The 25,420-nt window shown below is 42.8% G+C and overlaps 1 protein-coding gene across 1 annotated transcript; it reads left to right on the top strand.

The window, feature by feature from the left end:
* The first annotated feature begins 853 nt into the window (after positions 1-853).
* fam135a (family with sequence similarity 135 member A) lies at positions 854-23,987 on the top strand. The gene is made up of 21 exons (XM_083695371.1): positions 854-1,012; positions 4,354-4,475; positions 11,324-11,403; positions 13,311-13,450; positions 13,587-13,657; positions 13,846-14,019; positions 14,216-14,342; positions 15,461-15,614; positions 16,422-16,499; positions 16,929-16,978; positions 18,112-18,267; positions 18,457-18,530; positions 18,632-18,786; positions 18,912-20,919; positions 21,076-21,236; positions 21,392-21,483; positions 21,635-21,732; positions 21,828-21,979; positions 22,092-22,202; positions 22,289-22,402; positions 22,666-23,987. The coding sequence occupies exons 2-21, from the start codon at positions 4,399-4,401 to the stop codon at positions 22,869-22,871; spliced, it is 4,278 nt and encodes a 1,425-aa protein (XP_083551497.1). The 5' UTR covers positions 854-1,012; positions 4,354-4,398; the 3' UTR covers positions 22,872-23,987.
* The last annotated feature ends 1,433 nt before the right edge of the window (positions 23,988-25,420 follow it).

Genomic DNA, 25,420 nt, shown 5'->3' with positions numbered 1-25,420 from the left:
ACAAACTTCAATCAACTCTTTGGTTCTGTTTATCTGGGCACTAACTAACAGCTAATTGTTAGCATTTTTAAGCAAAACCCAATGCAAGTCAATGGACCTTAAGTTAGCATGTATGAAACTTCATGGCCAAATCATCTCAATTCTCATTCTCAAATCTCATTACTTGATTTAAATGACTTAATGATTTGAGCATGACATTTCAAACATGCTAACTTGGGTCCAATTACTTGCATTGGGTTTTGGTGAAAAAATGACATTATTTGACCAGATAAACAGAACCAAAGTGTGGATTGAAGTTTGTCCTAAGGAACACATATGTGATTTTGTAATTTGGGTCAACTAATGAACTTAAACGATATATTTTTTACATCAATTAGGCTAGTTAAAAGTGTGTGTGTGTGTGTGTGTGTGTGTGTGTGTGTGTGTGTGTGTGTGTGTGTGTGTGTGTGTGTGTGTGTGTGTGTGTGTGTGTGTGTGTGTGTGTGTGTGTGTGTGTGTGTGTGTGTGTGTGTGTGTGTGTGTGTGTGTGTGTGTGTGTGTGTCTCTAGTGAGGAGCGGTTTCAGTGGACCAGATCGAGACGCTCATTCAGAACAGGTCACAGATCAAATAATTTCATTAGGGCTTTCAGTTTAGCCACATATAAAGTGCTGATGGTCCATACGTCAAGATCACCGAACGTAAACTGGAGACACTCGTCATTTATGGAGTTGTAAACTGTAACTCCATGGAGGTTTTCAGTTGTTAGTACGCTTCAATATTTGCGCAGCATCTGCGCAGTGTATTGAGAATGTGCACAACACAACACTGAGCGTCAGTCAAATCCTGCTGTCAGCCAGGCTGCACAGTAAAAAGCCAAGCTGCAAGGAAAACCAAGGGACCGTATGGTATTCATGGACTGGACTCACATACTGCAATAACAACCGGATTATATAGCATGATGCTGTTCGATTTCGTTTTGGAGTCATTTTGAAGTTATTTTCATCCGGCTAAGCCTAACCAAACCAAGACGAGGTGATTTTCTATCTGTTTCTTCGAAACTGGAAAGGGGTCCAATGCAATGTTAGCGGCTAACGCGTAACTGTACTATTGGAACGTTAGCTGGTGGTGTGGAAAAAATGAAAGGGGTGAAAATGTTAGCCCATCATTTAAAACGGACGCATATAGCTAAGTAATGCAAGGGGGGGGCTACGTTTTGTTCACCAAATGCTATTATTTGCGACGTGCTGCTATTATATGTCGTGAGACCGACAGATAGCTACTAAGCTAGCCAACAACGTCAACTGCAATTTAAGCTAGCAGCTACAGCTAGCTAGCTACATGCTACTAGCACAGGTTATATCAGATCAGTGGGCTAGCAATTAGTGAAGTCTAAAGGCAGTCGATCTAATTTACGGTGCAAGTCAGTAAATGCTAACTTGTCAGCTATAGAAGCTAGCTAGTCAGCTGGTTAGTTAGCTAGCTAACAATACGTATATTGTTTGTCAAGCAGTTTCAGCTTGCTAGCTTAGCTAACTAGTTGTCTCGCTAACAGTCCAACATTTAATGAGTAATCTTTAGTAGTAGTTACTTAGGTAGAGCTTGAACAAGAAAGCAACCCGTTCAGGAGGAGCCAAATCAAGCCAGCTAGCTGCTAAAATGCGAGAGTGAGTAACGTCGTTACTGTCAGTCTGGAAAATAGAATAAGAAATCCAGGAGCTTTAGGAGGAGAATAAGTTTGTACAGATTTTCTATGTTAATATACAGAAAAAGCGGGCAGTTGGCTAACTCGAAACGGGGAATTGCGATATGATTGACTCAGCTATTCAGACAACATTTATGTACATATATCTGGTAAAACCTGTTTCGGACACACTTTCTACAGAGACAACATAAAGGAAAGAGTAGGCGGCTTAAAGAATGGGCGTGGTGTCTGAATTCCCTTCCTTTATCATTAGTCCAGGTCAAGGTTTTCAATGAATATCTTGAATATTTTCATGCCTGTCCTCATGGCTTCAATATCAGTTGTATTGTGTTAGCATCACTCTCAGTCCAACTGTTGAGATGGGAATGGCAGTTGAGAATGAATTGTAAAGGTTGACCTATGGTTGGGCGATATCCTGATTTTCATACTTCTTATTTTCTGGCAAAATACCTGGGTATACGGTATTACTCCGCTATCAGTCATTTTTAAATCCAGCTTTCGTTTAGTTTAGTTTTCACAGGTCTGACAGTGTTTTTACTCCCTTCATTGAGTGTTCAGGTCAAATGATTTATTGTCATTGTTGGCATTGCCTATTATTACTTTACTCGCAATTCCTTAATTTCTACACCTCTGTGGCCACCGTAGCTAGTGATGCGAAACAAACTTGCCTCAACATTGATAACTGATTGAATAACAACCCTAGCCTACATACAGCATCAGTCGCCATGCAAATCAACCAAACAGTAGCCAAAATCAGCCTAAAGCCAGTATTCAGTAATGACTCTTTACCCTCTTTGAAATTGAATTCTAAGTGATTGGCTTGATTTAATCTGATCTATGATACAGTAGTATATGGTGCAATGAACAGATCTTCTCTATAAACTTTTTTTCACAACAAAGTTACAGTATCAACCAATTGAGGGACTGGGTACAGATCTGACTGTGTTACCAGAAGTGCACATCTGAGATCAAAAACGACTTAGTTTGCTTTTTTCACTACCGTCTGTAGGTCTGGGTTTCTGTGCAGTGTGAAGCATGCAGTCATACTGTAGGTGTTGTCCCAAGATGGATTGTGACATGTTTTAACATGAACCCTGCACCTCAACCTTATGATTATACTGTAGCTATGTAAACCAAGAGTAAGATAATTGGTCTTGTCTGATATAATATACAACACCTAGGCATGTGTTGCTTTTACTCTTTTAAAACATTTAACCTCTTTTTTTTTTCCCCAGGTTGTCCATGTAGTGTCAGGTTGCTCAACTTTTATTTCTGTGGTATGCCTTTTCTATGCTTGTCAATTTGACACAGGCCTCAGGCAGCCTATTTGTGATCTTCCACATCCTAATGTTCGTTATTAGGGCTTAGCCTATATTACAACAAAAGAGCAAGGCTGGGGTTGATATGGTGCACAATATGATAATTTGTCTTTTGTCTGCATTTTACTAAATAATGTATTCCTTACTCCTCATCATATGTTTATAAGATGTAGACTAGGCCTAGAACTTGTTGCGGTATTTCATGCTTGGTGGCTTGCCTTAATTTAATATTAATGCATTAGACTCTGCTGCCTGATAACTGAGCTCGACTGATTCATTTAGGCTCATGTGTGCATACACAAGCAACATGCATAAAGTAAGCCTATATCCTCATCATTACGAGAGACATTGCAACTTAATTGAGAAGGTATAGGAAAATTCCGTCACAAATGAAAGGAAATCCAAAACTCATGTTGACACTCAGGTTACAGAAATAGCCTACTCAAACACAATGACACACAGTACACAAAGGCTAGGCCTAGCTCTCTGAGCGAGGTAGGTAGAGAGGGGGGAATTTAAAGGCTTCAGTGGACTTTGTGATCATAATAGCCCTGTACCCTGTTAGCCTGCTTCCTGTATTTTGTTAACAACCCCAGTCACTTGCAGTCCCCCAGTTGAATCTTGCCTTCCCCTTCAAATATGCAGTCCTATGAAAGAGCGCAAAGTCATGTTAACAATATTGTGTCCCAAGTCTGCTTTCATTGGCAGTGACATGGCACCATCAGCTCTGAGAGAGCGGATCATTTATTCATTTCTCACATGAGTAATTTAGAGGGCTTCTGGGTGATTTGCAATGCCAATTTCTTTTCAGCTCCATTGCTCAGAATCTGCTGTGGGCCCCAACTGTGTGTTCAGAAACCAAATTCTCTGTCCTAAAGCTTTGGATAAGTCAAGAGCTAAAAATATTTAATTGAGTTAAAAGACATGTACGCATGTATATTTCTAACATTGTGCAGTAGTGGATATTGTATTTCAGGCCTATTTGTGTGTAATGATTCATTGCCTTTCCCCCTTACTCTCTCGCTCTCTCTCTATGTTTGGCTGACCTGCCAGCCAATAAGGAAAGACGTGTTATTTACGGCACAGGATTCTACTCAAGCAAAGCACCAGCTCAGCCCTCATGGGTCTCAGTTGGAGGTTCAGTGCTGGTTATTGAAACACCCAAGAAGAATGATTACGTTGTTTGCAATTGGCTGGGCGTGTTGTGTGTTGTATGTTCGCAAGCATGCTCAACTGAAGTTCATTTGAATTGTGAAATGTTAGTGCCTCAAGGTTGTTTCCTTAATTATTCCCAGTGTGAGATGAGTCCTCTGGGGTGAGATGACTAACATGAATGCTGTTTGCCTTTACAGACATGTCCCAGATGATGTAAGCCAATTCTGCCTCTGAAGCCCAAGATGAGTGAGGTCCAGGCCACAGTGGAGTTCTCTGTGGAGCTCCACAAGTTCTACAATGTGGACCTGTTCCAAAGAGGGTGAGTATCTGCCTCTTTTAGTACTCCCCAGACTGTCAGCCCTGTGACTCTTTTATCAAGCACAACAATCTGTTCATTAATATTTTACAGGCTTTAATAACTTCAGGTTTCTCCATAAGTTTACATTTCTGAATTGTTAAATTCCATTTATGTCAGGCGGACACTATATGTTTTCATCCCCCCCTCCCCTAAATTAGGCATCCCAGAGAAGTTTTCAAGATTGGGGTGAAAGTGGCCCCTCCCAAGCCTAGATTGGCCCATCGTAGCTCACATTTACATTTTACATTTATGGCATTTAGCAGACGCCTTTATCCAAAGCGACTTACAACAATACATTTGTTTAAGTAAGTGAATCATCTATCCAACAGTCATCATAAGACAAAGTAATCAATGCTCACACCAGGGGCCATTGGCAGTCGTAATGCCAGTAGGCTAATTCTTAAAAAAAAAAAATCTATTAGCAGGAGAGAAGAGGTCTCGGGGTTAGGGTTAGTATAGGGGGGGTAGTGAGGGTGAAGCGGTCTTTAGGAGGGACTGTTAAGATGTAGCTTGAAGAGATGGGTTTTCAATCTACGGTGGAAGATCGGAAGTCACTCTGCAGTCCTGACCGTAGTGGGAAGCTCATTCCACCAGCGGGGCGCCAGGACAGTGAAAAGCTGTGACAGTGTAGCGCGGCCACTGCATCCACGTAGAGGATACAGTGAGGATACAGCTACAGTAGAGGATACAATGAGGATACAGCACACATAATGCGAGAGACTCAAGAACGCTTGTTCCATGCTCCCAATCCTGTCTTTTTCATCCCGATCCGCCAACTGATGTGCTCTTGAAAATTCCATTGAAATCGATAAGGAGATGCCATTCTAGCTTTGTCCACTAATGAACACGTCTATGGGAATTGTGTAGTGTGAGACAGGCTACGAGCCGTTTGTTTTTGAATGGGATACAGCACTAGCCCATTGAAACGCAAGGCTAGTGAATGAACTGGTGAAAATGCGAAACATATCTGAGAGAGTATCAGCTGCTAAACACCATTAACGCAGTGGGGAGAAACCAGAGCAATATTTCATTTTACCTGCGCTCAAAGAATGCCTGCGCTCAATTCACTTCATTCTTGACACTAGAATGCCATGACCGTCACATTGTACATTTTTGACATTTAGCAGACGCTTTTATCCAAAGCAACTTAAAACAAGTACATTTGTCTAAAGTAAGTGAATCATCTTACATTGCCATTGGCAGTCACAATGCTAGAAAAAGGAAGGATATATACATTCACTGAGCACTTTATTAGGAACACTATACTAATACTGTGTAGGGCCTCCCTTTGCTCTCAAAACAGCCTCAATTCTTTGTTGCATTGATTCCATGAGATGTTGGAAACATTCCTTTGAGATTCTGATCCATGATGACATGATTGCATTACGCAATTCCTGCAACAAAAAAAAAAAGCTAGGAATCTCCACTTCTACCACATCCCAAAGGTGTTCTATTGGATTCAAATCCAGTCCACTGAAGAACACTGAACTTATTGCCATGTTCACGAAACCAGTTTGAGATGACTTTTGCTTTGTGACATGGTGCATTATCATGCTGAAAGTAGCCATTAGAAGATGGGTAAATTGTGGCCATGAAGGGATGCACATGGTCAGCAACAATACTCAAATAGGCTGTGGCATTCAAGCGATGATTGATTGGTATTAACGGGACCAAAGTGTGCCAAGAAAACATTCCCCACACCATTACACCACCTCCACCCTGAGAAGGTGTACAGGTGTTCCTGATAAAGTGCTCAGTGAGTGTATATATCTTTTTTTTATCATTAACAGTAGAGGAACTGTACAGAGGGGTAGTGGGGGTAAAGAGGTCTTAGGAGGGACAGTCAAGGGCCCAATCCCAATACACTCCTTGCCCCTACCACTTAGCCCTACCCCTCCGATTTACACGTTCACGCGTAGGGGTAGGGTGTCCCAATTCTTGTTGGGATAGAGGGGTAGGGTGAAGTGGTAGCGCTACATGGCCCTCCAAACAGAGGTTTTTCAGAGGCACACTGAAAACCGAGTCTTATGAGAAATCTCCCAGAATGCCTTGCAAATCATTGGCCAGATGGTGGCGAACGCTGCACAAGCAACAAAAGAAAACCACAAATGTAAGTATTTTCTTCGTTTAATAAAGATTTTAAAATTATGATAACCATCATATTATCTTAGTTTAATGTCGTTTCAATGTATTATAGACTTTTCTTTATAACAAGCATAAAAAAATCGCTAGTATGCTGATGTCTATAGCTAGCTAGCTAGCTAGCTAACATTATAACATTGTTTTAAGGCTGATTTGTGTATGACAGTCACGCATTTTGACATATTTCCATGTTACATTTGCATACTGATGACGTGTCGGGGTCTTGATGGGTTGTCCCATTTCATAGGGGAAGATTTCAACCACTACCCCTTGTAACTCTGTTCCGAGGGGCAAGTCGAAAAGCGAGGGACACTTGAAAAAGAGGGGTAGGGGTAAAAATAAGAAATGGGAATGGGCCAAGATGTAGCCTGAAGAGATGGGTCTTCAGTCTACAGCGGAAGATAGGTAGTGACTCTGCAGTCCTGACAGCAGTGGGAAGCTCATTCCACCACCGGGGCACCAAGACAATGAAAAGCTGTGACTGAACAGCGTGAATGCTGCATCCTCGTAGAGGCGGCGATGCCAGGCGGCCAGCCGAGGTGGAAGAACGGAGTGATCTGGCTGGGGTTTGGGGGCTGACAATTGCTTGCAAGTAGGGAGGGGCTGTTCCCTTTACCAGGGTCTTGAATCTGATGCGAGCTGCTATCAGGAGCCAGTGAAGGGTGCGGAGGTGGGGAGGTGACAGGAGAATTTGCGGAGATTGAACACCAGACAGGCAGCAGCATTCTGGATGAGCAGCATCACCATATTGAATGGGATGGAATGGAATGTTGACGATGGTTTGATGTCAAGATGATATGATATTGGTGGTAATGTCATGCAGCTAAAGAATTTGGTCTTTAACTAATCTGCAGGCCAACAGCCAAAATAGATCTAAAAGGCCTAATGATTCTGAAATTAAATGTTCCAGTCCTACTTTGAAATTAAGTCATCAGTTGGGTTGCCACTGGTATTGTATAACTCTTTGAACTGCTTTCTTGAGGCAGTTAGTGTGTGTGTGCGCGTGTCTGCGAATGTGTGTGATTGAGAGAGTGAGAGTGATTTGATTATGTCATCCCTACGAGTTTGCTTACACTGAAGGTGGGCCAATTTCCAGGGGGATCATTTGAAACAGTTCATACAGGCAGATGTGGAATTTAGGCTAACAGCTTTGGTTATAGTAACAAGTCCATGCCTTGAAGAGCAGAGTGTTGTTGATGTGCCCTCTATCAAGGCCATAACATTAACAGTGCAGAGATTCCTCTTTTTCTGGACATTATCATTTAATCAAATGCTCTTAATGATTTGTGCGTGGGAAGGCCTCCATTTGCACAGTCTTCACAGTCTCAGAAACCACAGGGGTCCTTGTCACTGACTACAATGTTAGTTTACACAGATCTATATCTCAAAGGCTTGACTCTATTTGAAGGAACTCTATTTGTAGACATTTTAAGCAGAGAGGGTTTGCTATGTTGAGTTGGGTTACCATGTGCACAGGGCCAGCAAAATAACTTGTGTGTGTTTTTGAGGCTTTGCTTAGCTTAGCCTATTGATAATTCTCACAAATGACCTACGCTGTTGGTGAGTGTAGGGAGGGCATATACTGGGATTGCTATGTTAATAAAAGGGGTCTTTGCCAAGTTAGAGTGCTGACTGTATTATGTACATTGAACCTTTTATCAATCAAAACTGTGCCATGTGTAGTAAGGCAAGGTATTGTTTCCTGAGTACTGGGTGTGAAAAACAAACACCTGACCAGGTATGTTGTAATGTGCTCAGCCCTGGAAGACCATGGATACTTGACACTTAGCTGGAACTTGAGATCTGTCTTGAACTTGTTCATTCAAACAGCTACTGTAAACAAACAGCTGATGCTGTTCTTGTGAACACTGTGAACATAAAGGGCCCTAACACCGTGATTGTTTTAGTCCAGTTTGTTGACAAACAATGGGTCTTAGCAGATCAATTTATTTGTGAGGTTTTTTGTCCATGACTGTCAAAGGAGTCAGTATGGATCTCTTAAGAAATTAAATTCAACCTAGTGTAAGAAAACTATACTGTAAGTCAACACATTTAAGTGAATATGTCCATCCATGACCTTTGTATACGACACAGAGAGGCCTGATGATGAAGCATGTACTGTAGCAATGACCTTGGAACTCCATCCCGCCTCAGCATCAGAGATGTGATGCAACAGTACAAAGCATTCCATATGGGGGTTCACAGAGTTTGGAGCCGAGGCTATATTATTAAGAGAACATGACAACCATTGTCTGACTGATTTCACAATTGATTTGGCAATATGGTTGTACCATAAAACTTTTGGATGGTATTATTACAGTTATTCCCCTCTTTTCCCTTGTACACATTTTTTTTTTATGTTCCCTCATCTGAGTTCCCAGGACAGCTTGTTGCTTCCTGCTCCACGGTAGTATTCCTGCCAGCGTATTGTATCCTAGCGGTATGAGCACCCCTGTGCAGTGCTTTACAGGTCTGACTGTCTGATTAAATAATATCCTCCTAAAAAGCTGTCATGCTAGTCTATTTTGGTCTGTCTCCTTTCCTTCCATGGAAACATATGGCACGTGAGGAAACAAACATGGGACATGGTTGGGACACACTGGCAGAACAACCTCTTAGAGATGTGCCTCAATGTATCTGGCAGTAGGGGAAGGAAGGAGCTGGAGGAACTATGACATCTCAAAGTGTCAGTATCAGTTCTGTCAGGTTTACCACAAGAGTGAGTGTGAAAGGGAGTGTTTATTATTAATTCATGAAAGGTCAAGGTTTGTTTTACAAACCTTTAGTGACCTGTGCACTGTTTGTTCTCTTCCTGGCCTGGATAGTGCAAAGCCAGTTACTCTTATAATGCAGTGCCATGCGTAAGTAATGGGACAGTGAAGTATTGTTTTTTTTATTGGCTCTAAAATGTAGTCCTCTGTGGCTCAGTTGGTAGAGCATGGTGCTAACAACGCTTAGGTTGTGCGTTCAATTCCTGCTGGGACCATATATACTGAAAAATGTATGCACTCACTGCAATGTAAGTCGGTTTGGATAAAAGCATCAGCTAAACGGCGTATATTACTCCACAAGTTTGGATTTGAAATCAAATAATTACGAGGAGGTTGTCAGCTTTTATTGAAGGGTATTTTTGTACATGTTGGTTTCAACATTCAGAAATTACAACACTTTTTATGCATAGTCCCCCTGTTCCAAGGTACCAAAAAGTGATGGGACAGATTTATCAAATGTCCAAATTAAGTACTCAGGATTAGTATTTGGTCAACAATCCTTTGCATGCAATAACTGCCTGAAATCTGCGACCCATTGACCCCACCAGACACTGGGTGTCTTCTCTGGTGATGCTCTGCCAGGCTTGTACAGCAGCCAGTTGTGTTAGTTCTGAGGTATTTTTGCCTAAAATCTTATCAGGAAATGAAATGCATGTTTAATTGGATTTAAATCTGAAGATTGACTATCCAATACATTTGGAGACATTTGCTTGTACTCGAGCAGACAATATCTTTTTGTACACTTCAGAATACATTCTGCTGCTACTGTCAGCAGTTGCATCATCAAATAAGACAAGTTAGCAAGGTCTAGTGGCAGCTATACATGAACAAACTATAATATTACTATATTTTACAAACTATAAAAACTATGATATTCACAGATCAGTTGGTATGCTGTAAGTCTTGGGCAGATCATTTTTTTCTCCAAACTTTCCACTGGCAATCACTTTGGTACTGTACATAATAATATTCATCGTATCTGTCCACAAGACCTTATTCCAGACCATACCTTTTGAGCATAACTAGTGCTGGTGACGTATTCTGCAGATGGTAGTCTCTGATATATTCACACGTGCCTCCTGGAGAGTATGCCTGATCTGTGTTGTTTTGTGTTTTTTCTTAATTATGGTGAGCATTCTTCGTCATCCACTGTAGAAGTCTGCTTTCGCCTACCAGCCTGTTTGCGATTGCTGAGCTCACCAGTGCTTTATTTTCTTTTTAATGATGTTCCAAACTTGGTTTTGGCTATGTTTCTGACAGTAATTTTTTTCAAATATATATCTATATATTTTTTTAGACTAATAATGGCTTCTTTGACTTTCATCACACTGCTTTGGTCCTCATGTTGACAGACACCAATAGCAGACTCCAAAAGCAAACACAAAGCCTAGAATCAATACTAGACATTGATAGCTGTCTTATGCCTGCACAAATTATGTGACGGAACACACCTGACTTAACAGAAACACTTGTCAAGCCAATTGTCCCATTACTTTTCGGTACCCTGAAATAAGGGGACTATGCATAAAAAGTGTTAGAATTTCTGAATGGTGAAACCAATATGTACCAATTACTTTAACATCACAGTAAGTTTATTTCAAATCCAAACTTTTGGAGCATACAGCCAAAAGAAGAGAAAATGCTTTGTCCCATTACTTATGCAGGGCACTGTATATGCCATTTAGCTGATGCTTTTATCCAAAGCGACTTACATTGCAGTGAGCACATACATTTTTCAATGTATATTGTCCCAGCGGGGCCATATACTTTAGACCATAGATTTTTGTGCTGTGTTTAACAGTTTATAATCCATGTTCATATTTTTACCAGCAAATACGTCCTTGTGATCCTGGACCCTGTTGTTCTCATAGTTAACTATTTTTTGTGTTTTCACAGATTCTATCAGATCCGCACCAGTATGCGAGTGCCAACACGGGTCCCACACAAAGTGGAAGCCAGTTTACTTCACCCAGCAGGTTAGTCAACTCCATTATGGTCGGCTGACATTGACACTGTCTGGTCACTACTGCGCAAGCCTATGCAGCCCAAAGTCAAGTTAGCACAGGCACTTTGTATGGCTCTGTTATATTTTACTTGGAAGGAATGATTAGACATTATGGAGGGCAGGGCTTTCAAGTTGTACCTGACCTCCATAAAAGCTAATGTGGTTCACATAGTGGCATTTGTTTGTTTATTGTTTTTGCGTGCCAAAATGGTGTGACTTGGGTGAATGGTGGGTCTTGCCATACAGATGGGACATTTATGAAATTACACTTATTGGGCCAATTTTTAAGAAACTACGGTGAAAGATGCGTCTTGCCATGGAGATCGTTTCAAGGTGACGTCATTAGCGTGCAAAGTGGAGAGCTAGGAGTGTAGCCTGTGTGCACCTGATTCGTTTTTTAATCCACGCCTCCTGCATTGGGGCCGGTTCCGGCGGATCTGTTTCTCAACCGGCCAGCGCCTTTTTCCAATTGTTTTGAATGGGAAGGAAGTGTTTTGCGCACTCCTCCACCAAAGCGCCACCCAAGTTCGTGTTAGCATAATCACCAATAGTTGCTAGCTACCTTGCCAGCTAAAGCACTGTATCAGGTAGCCTAGAAACAACCGTCCCGTCTTTTTCCACTCGGCTTTGAAGGCCGCAATTTCCTGTACATAAGCAGTGCGCCTCACTTTTTTGTAGGCAAAAGCGTGTTTGGTTGACAAGACCCCTAGTACGCATATAGCGTGAGGAATTTGGCAATAATGTTTTCCGAAATCAACTCAAAGCTGTAAGAAACAAGTCAGATAATTCATCAAATAAGCACTACAGGTTCCGGTAATCTTCCGGTCCGGCCACGAATGCAGCTGTAGGCCTATAGCCTAAATATTTTGTGAGTGAAGTCTGTTATGCAGCATAATTTAATACCGAAACTTGGCCTATATCAATGCGGAAACCAGAGTTGTGTAACCTTGGTTTATAGCAGGCGCATTTGTAACCAAATAATTAGCCTGTGCAAATATTTTGTCTTTGAGAATTTGAGAATAATATTTTGAGACATCAACACAAAGCTGTAAGAAGCAAAACTGATAGAAATATTGGCAGTGCAAATATTTTGTCTTAGCCTGTTGGTGAAATTTGAAGTAAAGGTGTCTTATATCAATACAGAGTTAGTACTATAGTAGCCTAAAAGCCCTCCCTGTGCGCAAAGCACTGTAAAACAGTAAGTTTATGAATAAAAGTCTTGCTTCATTCACAGGTTGCTCCATCTCTCTATCTTTATAGAGGGGCTCTACATCATTCTTGGGGGACAACATGTTTACTGTACACTTGTTTATGTATGTGAAAGATGCGACTCATCCTTGTGAAGAAGTCCTTTCAATGTTCAGACTCAGAGCTCCTGTGTTACAGATCGATACCCATTTTGACTGACACACACTTGCATAAAAGGAGGGGAAATGTTTCAGATTAATGTGGATTTGGTCTACTCATTGGTTTTGTTGGCCTGGAGCTGGCAGGGCCTGGTTGATCTCACAAACCCCCCCCTTGTTCTCCAGCGCTCCTCTGAGGCCTGGCACATACAACTCATCCCTGCACGGCTCCAGACCACACAAAGCACTCCATTCTGGACAACACACACAACAAAGTCTAGTCACAATGAGGATCAAGAGGAACAAATGTGGATGCGATTGTTAGATGCACCAATTTGTTCTGTTATGTGTCTGATATGACAGTGAGAGGTCAGCTCCATAATAATAAAGGGAATGTTTCTTCACATCAACCCAGGGGTCCTCAAATATACAGTTGATGGTGGAACAGTCCCCAGTTACCCCGATTGGATTTCCATGATCATGTCTAACAAAACACCCCCACCACCATGTCTCCATATCTTCTTTTCTTTAGGCTCAGATCTGGCCTTCCCAGCCTCTGTACAAGATGATGTCATCTGCAGCAAAACTTTTCAGATCCTTTATAAAAACGAGGAGGTTGTGGTCAATGACGTCCTTGTATTCAAAGTGATGATGCTGTTAGACGAGAAGAGGGTAAGTAAGGGGACCTTGTACTGGTGGTTGTTGTAGACCTTGTTGTACTGGTTTATTAGAATCAGATCTGCTGTATTTCTCTGGTTCTAGCTTTTTCATCCCATGTCATTGTTTCTCCTGATTTTGACCATTCCAGGTGGAAGAATCTCTTAATGACATGGATTTCCAGCTCTCTTTGGATTTGTACTTCACAGATGGCGACTACTCGTAGGTGTCATGGTGGAATGCTGTGCTCATTCTATTATTAGATATGATATTGCTGGTGTCCTAATAAATGTTGCCTGCCTGTCAATTCAGGATTGTTTGATAATAGATTTTTATCGCCAGTGTTTTGAGTATTGTGATTGTGACTATCAGTAATAATTACTTTGCCATGCCCATGTTTTCCTCCTCAGTCCTGAGGACCCGAGCACTCTCCAGAATATCAGCAGCCGCACCCTCCGATTGCACTTTAGCCTTCACAGAGGCATCCACCAGCAGATCAATGTCATGTTTGACTACTTCCACCTGTCTGTCATGTCCATGGCCATCCACGCCTCCCTCGCGGCTCTACATCAGCCCCTCATCAGGTCAGCTCACTGATACCACACAGCCTCGCAATGAGCACGTGTGTGGCCAACTACTCTCATGTCTGTAATAAATAAAACAGATTTAGATATCATTCTTTTTTGATAACAGTAAAGACCAGGCTGCAGTTTAATGTAACTCACAGGAATGTGATGGTCACCAGTAAAGCATGGTTTTCTATTGCTGTTTGGTCTTTAGTTTCCCACGACCAGTGAAGAACACCTGGCTGAACCGCAACGCCCCAGCGCAAAGCAAAGACTCAGTCATCCCACCCCTGGAGAATGTGGTGTTCGGCAGCAGCTATGTCAAGCAGGTGTCCCCAGATGTAAGCCTAGTCCACCTCATCCTGCGAGTCAAGATTGCTCTGGGAATCACTTTTCTGCAGACATTCCTAGCCAGGCACGAGGCACGAGGCACATCCAAAGGATGGGAGATGCAAACAGCAGATCATGTGACACGTTAGGTTATATCAGGACAGATTGTTTAAATAGAGCAGGGTATAAAAAGCAAATTACCTGTCTAATGATACTTTTCCGTACAGAAGACAAGCAATGGGGGAGAGTTATACTTGGAGAGATTAGGAAGAGATACATTTGAAAATGTAATGAGAACCTGACATGTTCCGGTCAAACGTTTTTTGCTTGTTTGATATCGAATTAATGCGGCTAGGGGACAGCTTAGACGCATGCGCCTACTAGATTCAGGAAGGACAGCATGTCACATTACTTTCATGTGATGGTGTGGGAGGTGGTTGGCCGATGGGGAAGGAGAAGAGAAACCAAGCCATTAGAGAGACTGTTTTGTTGATTTGGCCAGAAGTAATTGGCCCAGGCCAACATGAAGAAGGCTAGCTTGAGCTGCCACTGAGATGGATAGGCCTGAATGCTACAGGCCCACTGAAGCAGAACAGTAACAACACTCCTCATCACTCTGCGATGCAGCACTAATGGGCAGCTCAGACAAGACAATTCATCGACCGCTCCTCATTTCATAATAACTGCAATCCTCCTCAGTAATGGCAACACACAGTGCTTTGCAGGGATTAGCATGGAACGAGTAGCAGGGAATAAATGACAGGATAAGATAATGTGATTGTGATACATTTCAAACTATAGAGTTTACGCAATTTATATGCCCAGCTTTGCAGAAGACAGTCCAGATAAGATTATGATATGAATGATGTGTTGAATTTCCCCAGATATTAATATTAACCTTCATTAGTAAAGTAGCCCAACCTGCTCAGCTTTCGATTATGACACTGAGGCAATTCAAAGATAGCAATTATCAAATTCTTAGATAAGAACAAAACAAGTTTTGCCCAGTAAACTCTGGAGGAATGCAGCCTATCCTGTCATGGCAGAAATAAGGGCCTAATCCATTCTCTTCACTATGACCTTTGCTAACATCCTGTGTCTCCCACTGACCTCTGTGGCTGTCCTTTAGGGCAGGACGTTCCTAGTGTCGGACCACTGCCTGCAGCACGCCTTCAGTCTCCACCAGAGCCTCTGTGCCAGTCTGCTGCTGGCCTACCAGGGCCTTTTTGACTATTTTACCTCTGTCAGCAAGGACCTGCCCTCCTCCCACCGCATGGAGCTAGGTACGCTTCTCTACAGCAACACAGTGGCCTTGCAAGGCTCTCTGACACACCATGCATTCTTCATTTACCTCAAAATCTGGATCTGTCTGCTTAATTTGACTGCAGGGTTTGACTTAGATTGAACCATGTAATTGTATTTTATTTACTGCAGACCTCTAGATCATCCATGAGTACACTCACATAAGGTACTATAGTAGAGAGTTTGAAGAAATGGTACATTTTATTTTTAAGTACTTTTGTCTTTATTCTTGAAATTTTATTTCACAAAGGTAGATTGATTGTACTGTAACTGATATGTGACACTGTATTTCTAATCGTCTGTAGTTCATAATCATTATACTAATGTTTGCTGTTGAAGTCGTGAAATATGATTTAAGACTATGGTTTAAGTGTTTGTGTTCATGAACTAGCAATGGTGCCATAGAATATGCATGTCAGAGCATTTGCCCCTACTCATTTCAACTCAGACCCTTCAGCTTTACTATAATGGAATTGATAGCTCACTTACTGTCCACCTTACATTCAATAACCTAGTATACTTACTACTTACTTAGTGACCTGGCAGAGGTTTACCAATTACCACTAACAATAGCTAACACTGAACTTGGTAGAAAGTGGTAAAATCGATAGTTAACACACTTGAACTAAAGCCAAACTCTAACAACAAACCCGCACAAAATCTCACCCTATTGGCTATGGTTTGGTTCCATACAAACACTAATCCGCATGGACAGACACATATGAATCCATCCTAGAGGACAAACTAAGAGGAAGGTTTAAACATGCCTATATGTGCAATCCTACTAGCCAAGCCCAGCATGCAAGTCCTATATGAGAGAGTTCTCAGAAGACCCTATCCCCGAGGCCAAAGGGACGTCTATATAGGTATGTCCCCCCGACCCTTCCCTCAAATCAACCTGCTTTTTACTGTCATACTTTTTTTGTTTCTACTCTTTTGTTTCTTTCTTTCTTTCTTCACACCTGGTCCCCTCTTCTATGGTCCACTTTTCAGTCACAATGAGTACTCAACTCTGCTGTCATAGTCATCTTTCGTCTCTTCACACACACAGCCTTTCCTCCCATCTCCAGATTTACTCTTGGCTTTAGTCTAATCTTTCTGTCACAGTTCTAGCACCGATGGCCAGGTCTGTCTATCTGCTCTCTTCAGCCTTGTCTCCTGTCATGTAAATCTGATCTGATGTCTAATGATGCGGTTATTTTTCCAGCCCGTCATGCGGTCTTCACTGAAACCCAGATCTTTATTCGTTTTTAGAGAGGACCTGTTTAATGATGTCCCATCTTTTTTTCCTCCAGAGAAACTAGATGTAGAGGCCCGTCTAGCTGAGCTTTGTGATCAAGTCAAGGTACGATCTGATGATAATAATGAATTCAAACTATTGGTATGGTTTGTGTGCAGGGCAGGGTTTTGACCCTGGGTCTCCCACGTAGAAGACACAAGCATCTACCATTAGGCCAAGAGGACATCCTCAAGGTCAAAGGGGAACATACTGTAGAAGTTGAGCTTCTACAGTATGTTTCAGGCAGGGCTACCTCAAAGAGTGTGATGCCAAATCACCTCCGCTACATTTGTAAAAAGGGGAATTGTCATTCCGCACTGCCTGCATGTTTTCATAGAAAATTGTTCTGAAATATTAATTGCATTATGAAATATGCTTCACTGATTCTCGTGTCAGAAATTAAGTTGCAGAGAAAATATCAAACTGTTGTTTTGCTCTGTTTACAAATCGTTTATAATTGCTTGTTTATACTTGGATAGCTATGACCAGTCCCTCATCAATTAGATTAAAACATGCTCTCTTTCTGTCATCAGAAGACTTAAAAAGATGATGACCTAGTTTTAGCTGCTAAACTTGGCTGTTTACACTTAAAGCCATCTGCATTTTCTATGGTCTTGTCTACACATTAAATCAGACTTCTGTTATGTGAATATGAAGACCATATCACAATCCCATCACAGTACATGTGTCCACATCTGGTTTTAAAAATGGACCTCTTAACAGTCTTGCAATGCCCACTTTGTGTCTGCATTTTTTTCTCCCTTCCCTGTATTTAACAGGCTGTATGCGTTTTCAGTGGCCGGATTGCATCTAGACTGGATACAAATCAGAATACAATGCGAGCTTGTCCACCTCGCGATGTGGTCAGTCAGATCACAATCAGGCCACATTGCAAACACGTTTCCGCATCTAGACCTATACAGTTGTATGCAATTATCTTATTCGGATGACAAAATCTAAGGGGCAAGTGTAGACAAGGCCGTAAGCAGAAGAGAAAAGCACGGAAGGAAGAGGCATTTCTATTACCCAACACCCTGATGACCCATTATGCTTAGTTTAAAAAATACTTACTTTTTGGCAGATTGTTAGTTCAGTATAATTTGCACCAACTTGTATCCCCCCCACTGTTGTGTGTGTGTCTGTGTTATTTATCACTGGGGCCCCCTAGTGGTTGTCTCATGTCGTGTCTTGTGTTGCAGAAAGCAGAGAGTCCAGACGAGCTGGCGGAGTTGGTGAACATGAACCTGGCCCAGCTCTGCTCTCTGCTCATGGCCCTCTGGGGCCAGTTCCTGGAGGTGGTATCCCTGCAGGAGAATGTCACCACACTGCTGGCCATGGAGCACCACACTCTCAGAGTGAGTATCACTCCTCCTTTCACTATACATTTTAATTTCTGGCCTGCCCTCTTATTTGAATGACAATATTCTTACTACTGATGGTTTGTTTGTTTTTGTCAGGAAGCTCTTTCAAAAATGAGAGACCTTCTAAGCATTTTGATCAGTTACAGTATTAGTTGAGCTTATTGGCATTTGTTGTCATTGCAGGTGAGAAGATTTGCTGAGGCTTTCTTTTGTCTTGAACACCCAAGACAAACTGCACTTGCATATCAAGAGCTACAGTAAGTTGCTGCTAAGCATGTTTATGCTCTGGATGACTGAGTAGTGGTATGGCTTCAATTACCCATGTAGAAAGCTAATTTCCTTTTCCTCATCTCATCAGTGCTCACAGCCACCAGCTGATGACCACAGCTATCAAAAGCTCCAGCTACTTCCTGTCTCTGCCACCTCTTCCTGTGGAATGTGCAGATCTGGATGGGGACGTCAGCTCCCTGCCAATCATATTTGAGGACAGATACCTGGAGTCAATCACTGAAGGTCAGTTACATGAAAAGCTAATAGAGACAGTTATGTTGCATCTGCAAATATGACACATGCGTACAATCACAACACAGTTTTTGTGTATTGTAATTTTTTTCCCCTTGCTCACTTTGACGCTGCAGACCGTGATGGGCCATGGCTGGGCATGCACAACACTAGGAGAGGCTCAATGTCCAGTAAGACAGACAAACCCAGCTCTAAGGACTGCAGTGCTGCAGCTGGCTTCCCCAGCCCCAACCTTGAGCCCAGGCATGGAGCCATGGATACCACCTGGCCTGACGACTGCGACCCACCGCCCAAGTCCAAAGGCAAGTCGGTCAAACTGAAGAAAAATGCCAAAAGTGAGAATTCCAAGAAGCTGATCAGACAAGGCTCCAAAGATTCAGTGGTCCTGGTGGGCTATAAGAACCTCAAGGCTCCCCACGGGGAAGCCAGCACTAAATACAAAGAGGGGGAGGCTCCACTGAATCAGAGAGAGGAGAGAGACGCCTTGCTGGGAGACTCCAGCAGTGACTTAAGGACTAGCTCCAAATCTTTTAATGAGCCCGCTACAACAACCACACATGCTGGACAAAATGCTGTAGTAGACTGTCTTGCAGATGACAACCTAACTAGCGTTGCTAGCCAAAAAGGTTACTTCACTAATCTTATGAGCTTGGACGCACAGAATAAGCCCCAGGCAGGTACTGGAGCTGTAGCCACAGATAGCCAAGCGAAGCACAAACATGAACAGGTTGACCACTGCAGCCAAAAGCTGCCACAACCGCCTGCTGGGCTCCGGCACATTGAGGTCAAACCCAGTAACAAGGACCCATACCAAGGGGACAAGGTCACTGTCCTTCTTCCCTGTCGGACCGACAGTAATCCGAAGAGAGACATTCCTGAGATCACCCAGACAGACCTCTCTGACTCTAAACACCCTACGGGAGACTCAGTGTTTGAGAGGTCTGGTAAGGAGGTGACAGAGCTGAGTCGACCTAGTCTGTTCCCACTGCAGGTAAGGGGTGATTGTATCAGGCTCCCAGATGGGGGAGTCCCTTGTGCGTCCTCCCGGCTCTCAGATTCAGGCATCGAGAGCGAGCCTAGCTCCTTTGCTACCCAGCTGGCCCCAGGAACTCAGTGTGGGATAGGCTCAGCACGAGCTGAAACAGAGGGATGCCCCCAGCAAGCAGAGCATTCCCTCCTGAGCCCCACGCTGCGGCCAGTCCAGCCCAGCCTTGCCCGTAAGGGCGGTGGGGCAGGAGAGGGGCTCTACCCAGAGAGCACTAGTGGAGTCAGTGGTGTCCAGTCTTCACTCACCTCCATCAACTCTCTGCCCTCGGATGACGAGGGAGAGGGCACATCCAGGGGCTCCAGTGGAGCAGAGACTGAGGGTCCAAGCAGGACTTCCAGTGTCCTGGTGCAGGAGCAGAGCTTGGTGTTCTCTGGGGTTTCATACAGCCAACCTGCAGTACCTGCCACAGCACGCTGTCCCATGCCTAGTCAAACACACAACCCTGTGGTCCCTCTCAATGCCATTGCTCCCAGGACTGCCTCAGAACTGGACAGTGACCTCAGCTTGGCAGGTGTGTCTGAGCCTGTTCTTGAGGGAGCAGTGGGCCCTGGTACTGCCAGAGAGCCCCGTAGTGAACCCCAGACTGCCTGCCCCTCCAGTAACTCTGCCACCAGCAGCACAGACCTGGTGAAGCGTGGCCTGGTGGAGAACTACTTTGGATCACACTCCAGTACAGACGTGTCTGAGATCAGCCCTGTTGAGACTTCTGCAATCACACTGGGCATCCAGACTGGGCCGCCCGGTGAGGAAGAAGAGGATGAGGAGGAGGGTGAGATGATTGAGAATGGATATTATGAGGAAGGGGATGGTGCAGCGTTTGTGAATGGTGTTACTGAGGAGGAGATGGGTGGGGAGGGGGATGAAGGAGCACAAGGGAGGAGTTTGCTATTTGAACAGCTTGAACAGCTTGCCCTGGACCACCTCCACGAACCAAGGGGTCTACCAGGTGCCCCCATCCTATCTCCCCTGGCCTCCAGCAGCATGGGCTGTTCCCAGCCAAGGCCTCACTGCCCCACTGCCTCCACCTCATCTGGCCTGCGCTGGTATGAGAGTGCCCCTACACTGCAAATGAAAACGTGAGTCATTTCATGTCTCTTTTCAAACCTGGTTCAATAGTCCTTCATTTGTGGCCTACACACTAGCCTGATTAATTTTTTTTCATGTTGCACACTCTGTAATGTACTCTTGTCTTTCTATTAATACTTTGCTTTCTCTGTATTGTCATCATACAGGTTTGTCCAGGCCAAAGAGGAGTTGAAACAGCTGAGGTTGCCAGGTTTCCTGTACAGTGAGATGGCAGACCTGGCATCCTCAGTGCCCTACTTCAGCATGGAGGAGGACGAGAGCTGTGACGAGGGCATCCACCTTATAGTGTGTGTGCACGGCCTAGACGGTAATCAGAATAAATTGTGTCTTGTTATCTGTTTCAGTTATCCTCGTACAGTGCACCTTAGAGTTCAACCTTGTTTGATGATTTATTGTCATTTATTGTTTTGGAAATATATTGGATCTCTTCATACTGCATCATCCACTCTGCATAAACTCCAGGTAACAGTGCAGACCTCAGGCTGGTGAAGACCTACTTGGAGTTAGGCCTGCCCGGAGCTCGTATAGACTTCCTCATGTCAGAGCGGAACCAGGTAACTGCCCTAAACCACAAGAACCCTATCTTCTTTTCACTTCACAGCTCGCACAATTGGGACATTTGTATTTGTATAGGTCTGCTGCAAGTGCAATTTCAAATGAAAATGCCTGTAGTGATTTATCTGACTCTTCATGTTTTCCCGACAGAATGACACCTTTGCTGATTTTGAGTCAATGACAGACCGACTGCTAGATGAAATAGTGCAGTACATCCAGATCTACAATCTCACTGTGTCTAAGATCAGGTAATTGAATTGTTCCTACCTGATACTGTATGTATAATGCCTCCATACTCTGTAATTTCAGTGTAATTTCTGAGCCCTATAATGTCTGTTCTCAGCTTTGTGGGCCATTCCTTGGGGAACCTGATAGTTCGCTCAGTGCTGACCAGGCCCAGGTTTAAGTGCTACCTGAGTCGGCTGCACACCTTCCTCTCCCTGTCTGGACCTCACCTGGGCACCCTGTACAACAGCTCTGCTTTGGTCAACACAGGTGAGCCTCCATACCAGTATAGAAATAGAATGGGGGACGGATTTTCACCTCTTTTTGTCTGTTGATTAAGCCACTTACACTCTTGTAACTCCTGTGCTTCACTCTCTCACAGGCCTGTGGTTCATGCAGAAGTGGAAGAAGTCAGGATCACTACTGCAGCTGACCTGCAGAGATCACTCTGATCCTCGTCAAACGTTCCTATACAAGCTGAGCAAGAAATCTGGTGAGGTTTTTTAATGAAGATACTTGTTTATTTTCAATGCTATCTGTTGTCAAATGTTTAACCCCTCTATCAATCTGTATTCCAAGGTCTTCAGTTCTTCAAGAATGTGGTGCTGGTTGGCTCACTGCAAGACCGCTACGTGCCCTACCACTCTGCACGTATAGAGATGTGTAAAACAGCTGTAAAGGACAAACAGACAGGTGAGCCCAGTCAAGATTGAGGTTAAGGATTTATCAAATGTCATCACAAAGGAAACTTTTTGTCACATGTTTTGTCACATTCGGTTAGATTATAAAACAGACGTTAGTGTTCAAGTGATTTTGTTTATCATTGAATATGCAGCAGGTAAAGAGACCTGTCCTATCACATATCTTGTTCACAAAACACTTGACAAGCCTTGAACACTTGAAGCTGCTGTCCTGTTGAAACTCATCCTCCTGGTTTCACTCCCTCTCTCTCTCAGGCCCTGTGTATGCTGAGATGATTGAGAACCTGCTGCTGCCTGTGCTTCAGAACAAAGACTGTAACCTGGTGCGCTATGATGTCATCCATGCTCTGCCCAACACAGCCAACTCCCTCATTGGCCGGGCTGCCCATATTGCCGTCCTCGATTCTGAGATCTTCCTGGAGAAGTTCTTCCTGGTAGCAGGCCTCAAGTTCTTTCAGTAGGAGGACCTCCAGTTCAAATGTGGCTGGAAGGGGGAGAACATGGAGCTATTACCTCACTGCATCCAAACCCAATTCTTAATATTGTATCTGGTTACTCAAATGTTTTTTATGCATATGCTTCCATATGGAAGGTAAAAGAATATATCAGTGTTTTTTATGTTCCATGTTTTGTTTTGTTTTGTTTTTTTATCTTCTTTTTATCTTGTTGTTTTTGGTCTGTTAGTGGTTGTAGAGCTCCTTATTTTTATTTTTCTACTGACATTGTTAAACAATGATTTTAGTTGATTTTATTAATGTATTTGTTGTGGGAAATCGATTTCCCCATGATATGGTAGTATTTTCAGTGTTATATATGTATAGATTTTGTCATAATTTACTGGTTTGTTAGACCAGTCATTCATAAAAAAAACAATTGAAATGCCGAACTGGAAATGTAGCTGCTAAGAATGAAACCTTTCTTTTGTTGAGCTGACCCAGGTGACAAATTTGCTAATTTTGTCCTCACCTTTTTAGTAGATACATTTTCTGAGCTGGAAAATCTGAAAGTAAGATTTGCTCTGCATTAATTTGCACCACAACTGCATAAAAAGCTTTTGTACTGAGGATGGTCATTTTTACGATTGACATTTTTTTACTATCAGATCTTTTTTTCTTCCATTTATAAAGGCATCCAGTGAAACAACATGGAGAGTTGATTGTAGCTAGGACAATGCAGCCTTGCACTTGGCTTTGGTTTTATACTGTATGCTGTTATTTGCCATTGCAGCATTGTGCACAACACTAACCCAGCCTGGTGTTGGGAGAATAGAGCCTTGCTTAAAGCATGAGAACAACAATTTATTACAATGGTTTTAAATGTAAAGGTTAACTATTATAGCCAGATTAAAGGTGACTAAAGGCAGTGGTCAGTAAGAATAGCACATATCTTTGTTACTCAAATGTATGGCTCATGGAAAGTATTGATGTTTGGTGTTCATGAGGGGAAATTTATTTATGGTTTTGAACAGAAACATATTGTTTTAAATTAAAAAATCAACTTCTCATTTCTTTTGTCAAAATGGTTTGTATCATTACACTCTTTACCATTAAATATCCTATGTGTATTAAAAGTACATGTTTGTGTGTTTCTTTGTCCTTGCTGTTTCTGACTTTTGGTCCAACTTTATCGCTTAAGTTTGTGATTGTTACATTAATTGTAATTTTACACATCTGCAACATTCAGTGTGGAATGAAAAATAAAATGTGTTCTAGATCTCAAATGTGTAGCTAAACCTCCAGATGGCAGTGTTTCTAATTCTATGTGGATCACAGTTGGGCCTTATTATTCACCTTCGTATACACAGATACAAAGATTTTATTTTTTTAAATCATTGAAAATGAGTGCACTTTTTTCAGTTACCTATTTGGAATTAAATTCACTTCTGGAATTGAAAAGGAGTTTGGCCCAACCCTGATGCTGACACATGCAATGAAAGAAAGCTGGGAAAGATCACTTTATTTGGCCATTTAAACAGGGTAATGGAAGAAATGTGACTTTTGCTTATTCCCCCCTTATTCCCCCTACTCATAGTCTACCTACCCACATAAGTCCATACAGGGAGAGCACATGAAGAATAGGCAATAGTCAATGTATCATTGCTGATACATGCCATAGGACTGTGTATGTGAGAGAGAGAGAGCATCCTCTTTATCCAGTGTATCTGCCCCTGGAGTAAATTTGAAAAGCCCCTCATGCAACCAGCTGATCTTGGGAATGTTGTATCCCATGGAAACACAGTCCCAGTTGAAAGCAGCCAAGTGACCCCCCTTACCCCAGCCTCTTGTCTCTCAACACCCCCTTTCCAGAGCACAGTGGCATTATGGGATGACGTAATGTGTGCCCAAATTCAGCAAAGGACCTACATTACACAGGCTGACTCTGCAAGAAAGAGGGATGGGGGTGGTAAGGTCAAAGGGCAGGAGATAGGGAGGGGAAGGGGGCTATTTGGTTCATCTCTCCCTGAGAGAGTGGAAGAAGACAATGCACTGCCATACTCTAGCTATTAACAGGCAAGGAAACCACAGAGAACCAGGTGATTACAGAGGGGACAGCATTGTCCAGCTCACAATACAAGGGGCAATGTATCCCTCCACTGACTCACAGAGACCTATCCTGTCCACCAGCAGAGCCCAAGGTGGTCAGGCATCTCACAACCTCATTAGTGTTTGATAAAATGGAGGTGTTTTCTTCTTTATAAATAGGTGTCCGTTTCAATCAATCTGAATAAGCCTGGAGTGTAGTATGTGTCTTCATTTCCTTGTCTATTATCTACTGTGTAGTATAGACAGGGTTTACTGTACCCATTTAATGTGATATAGCCCCACAATTTAAGAAGGCATTATTATTATAAAACGTATTATCATAACATAGCATTTCATTATTATATCATTACAGTAGTGTCTGCAACACAAATTACATTGATTACTGAATTTGGAGATACAAAATCTGTTTGATGAGAAACAGGACCAATATGGTCTCTGAAGGCCTAATTAGATGTAATCTCAGATGA

Source organism: Argentina silus (genome assembly GCF_951799395.1).
Source record: "Argentina silus genome assembly, chromosome: X".
NCBI lineage: Eukaryota > Metazoa > Chordata > Actinopteri > Argentiniformes > Argentinidae > Argentina > Argentina silus.
Note: the sequence above shows the minus strand (reverse complement) of the source record. Positions and strands in the feature narration are given on the sequence as shown.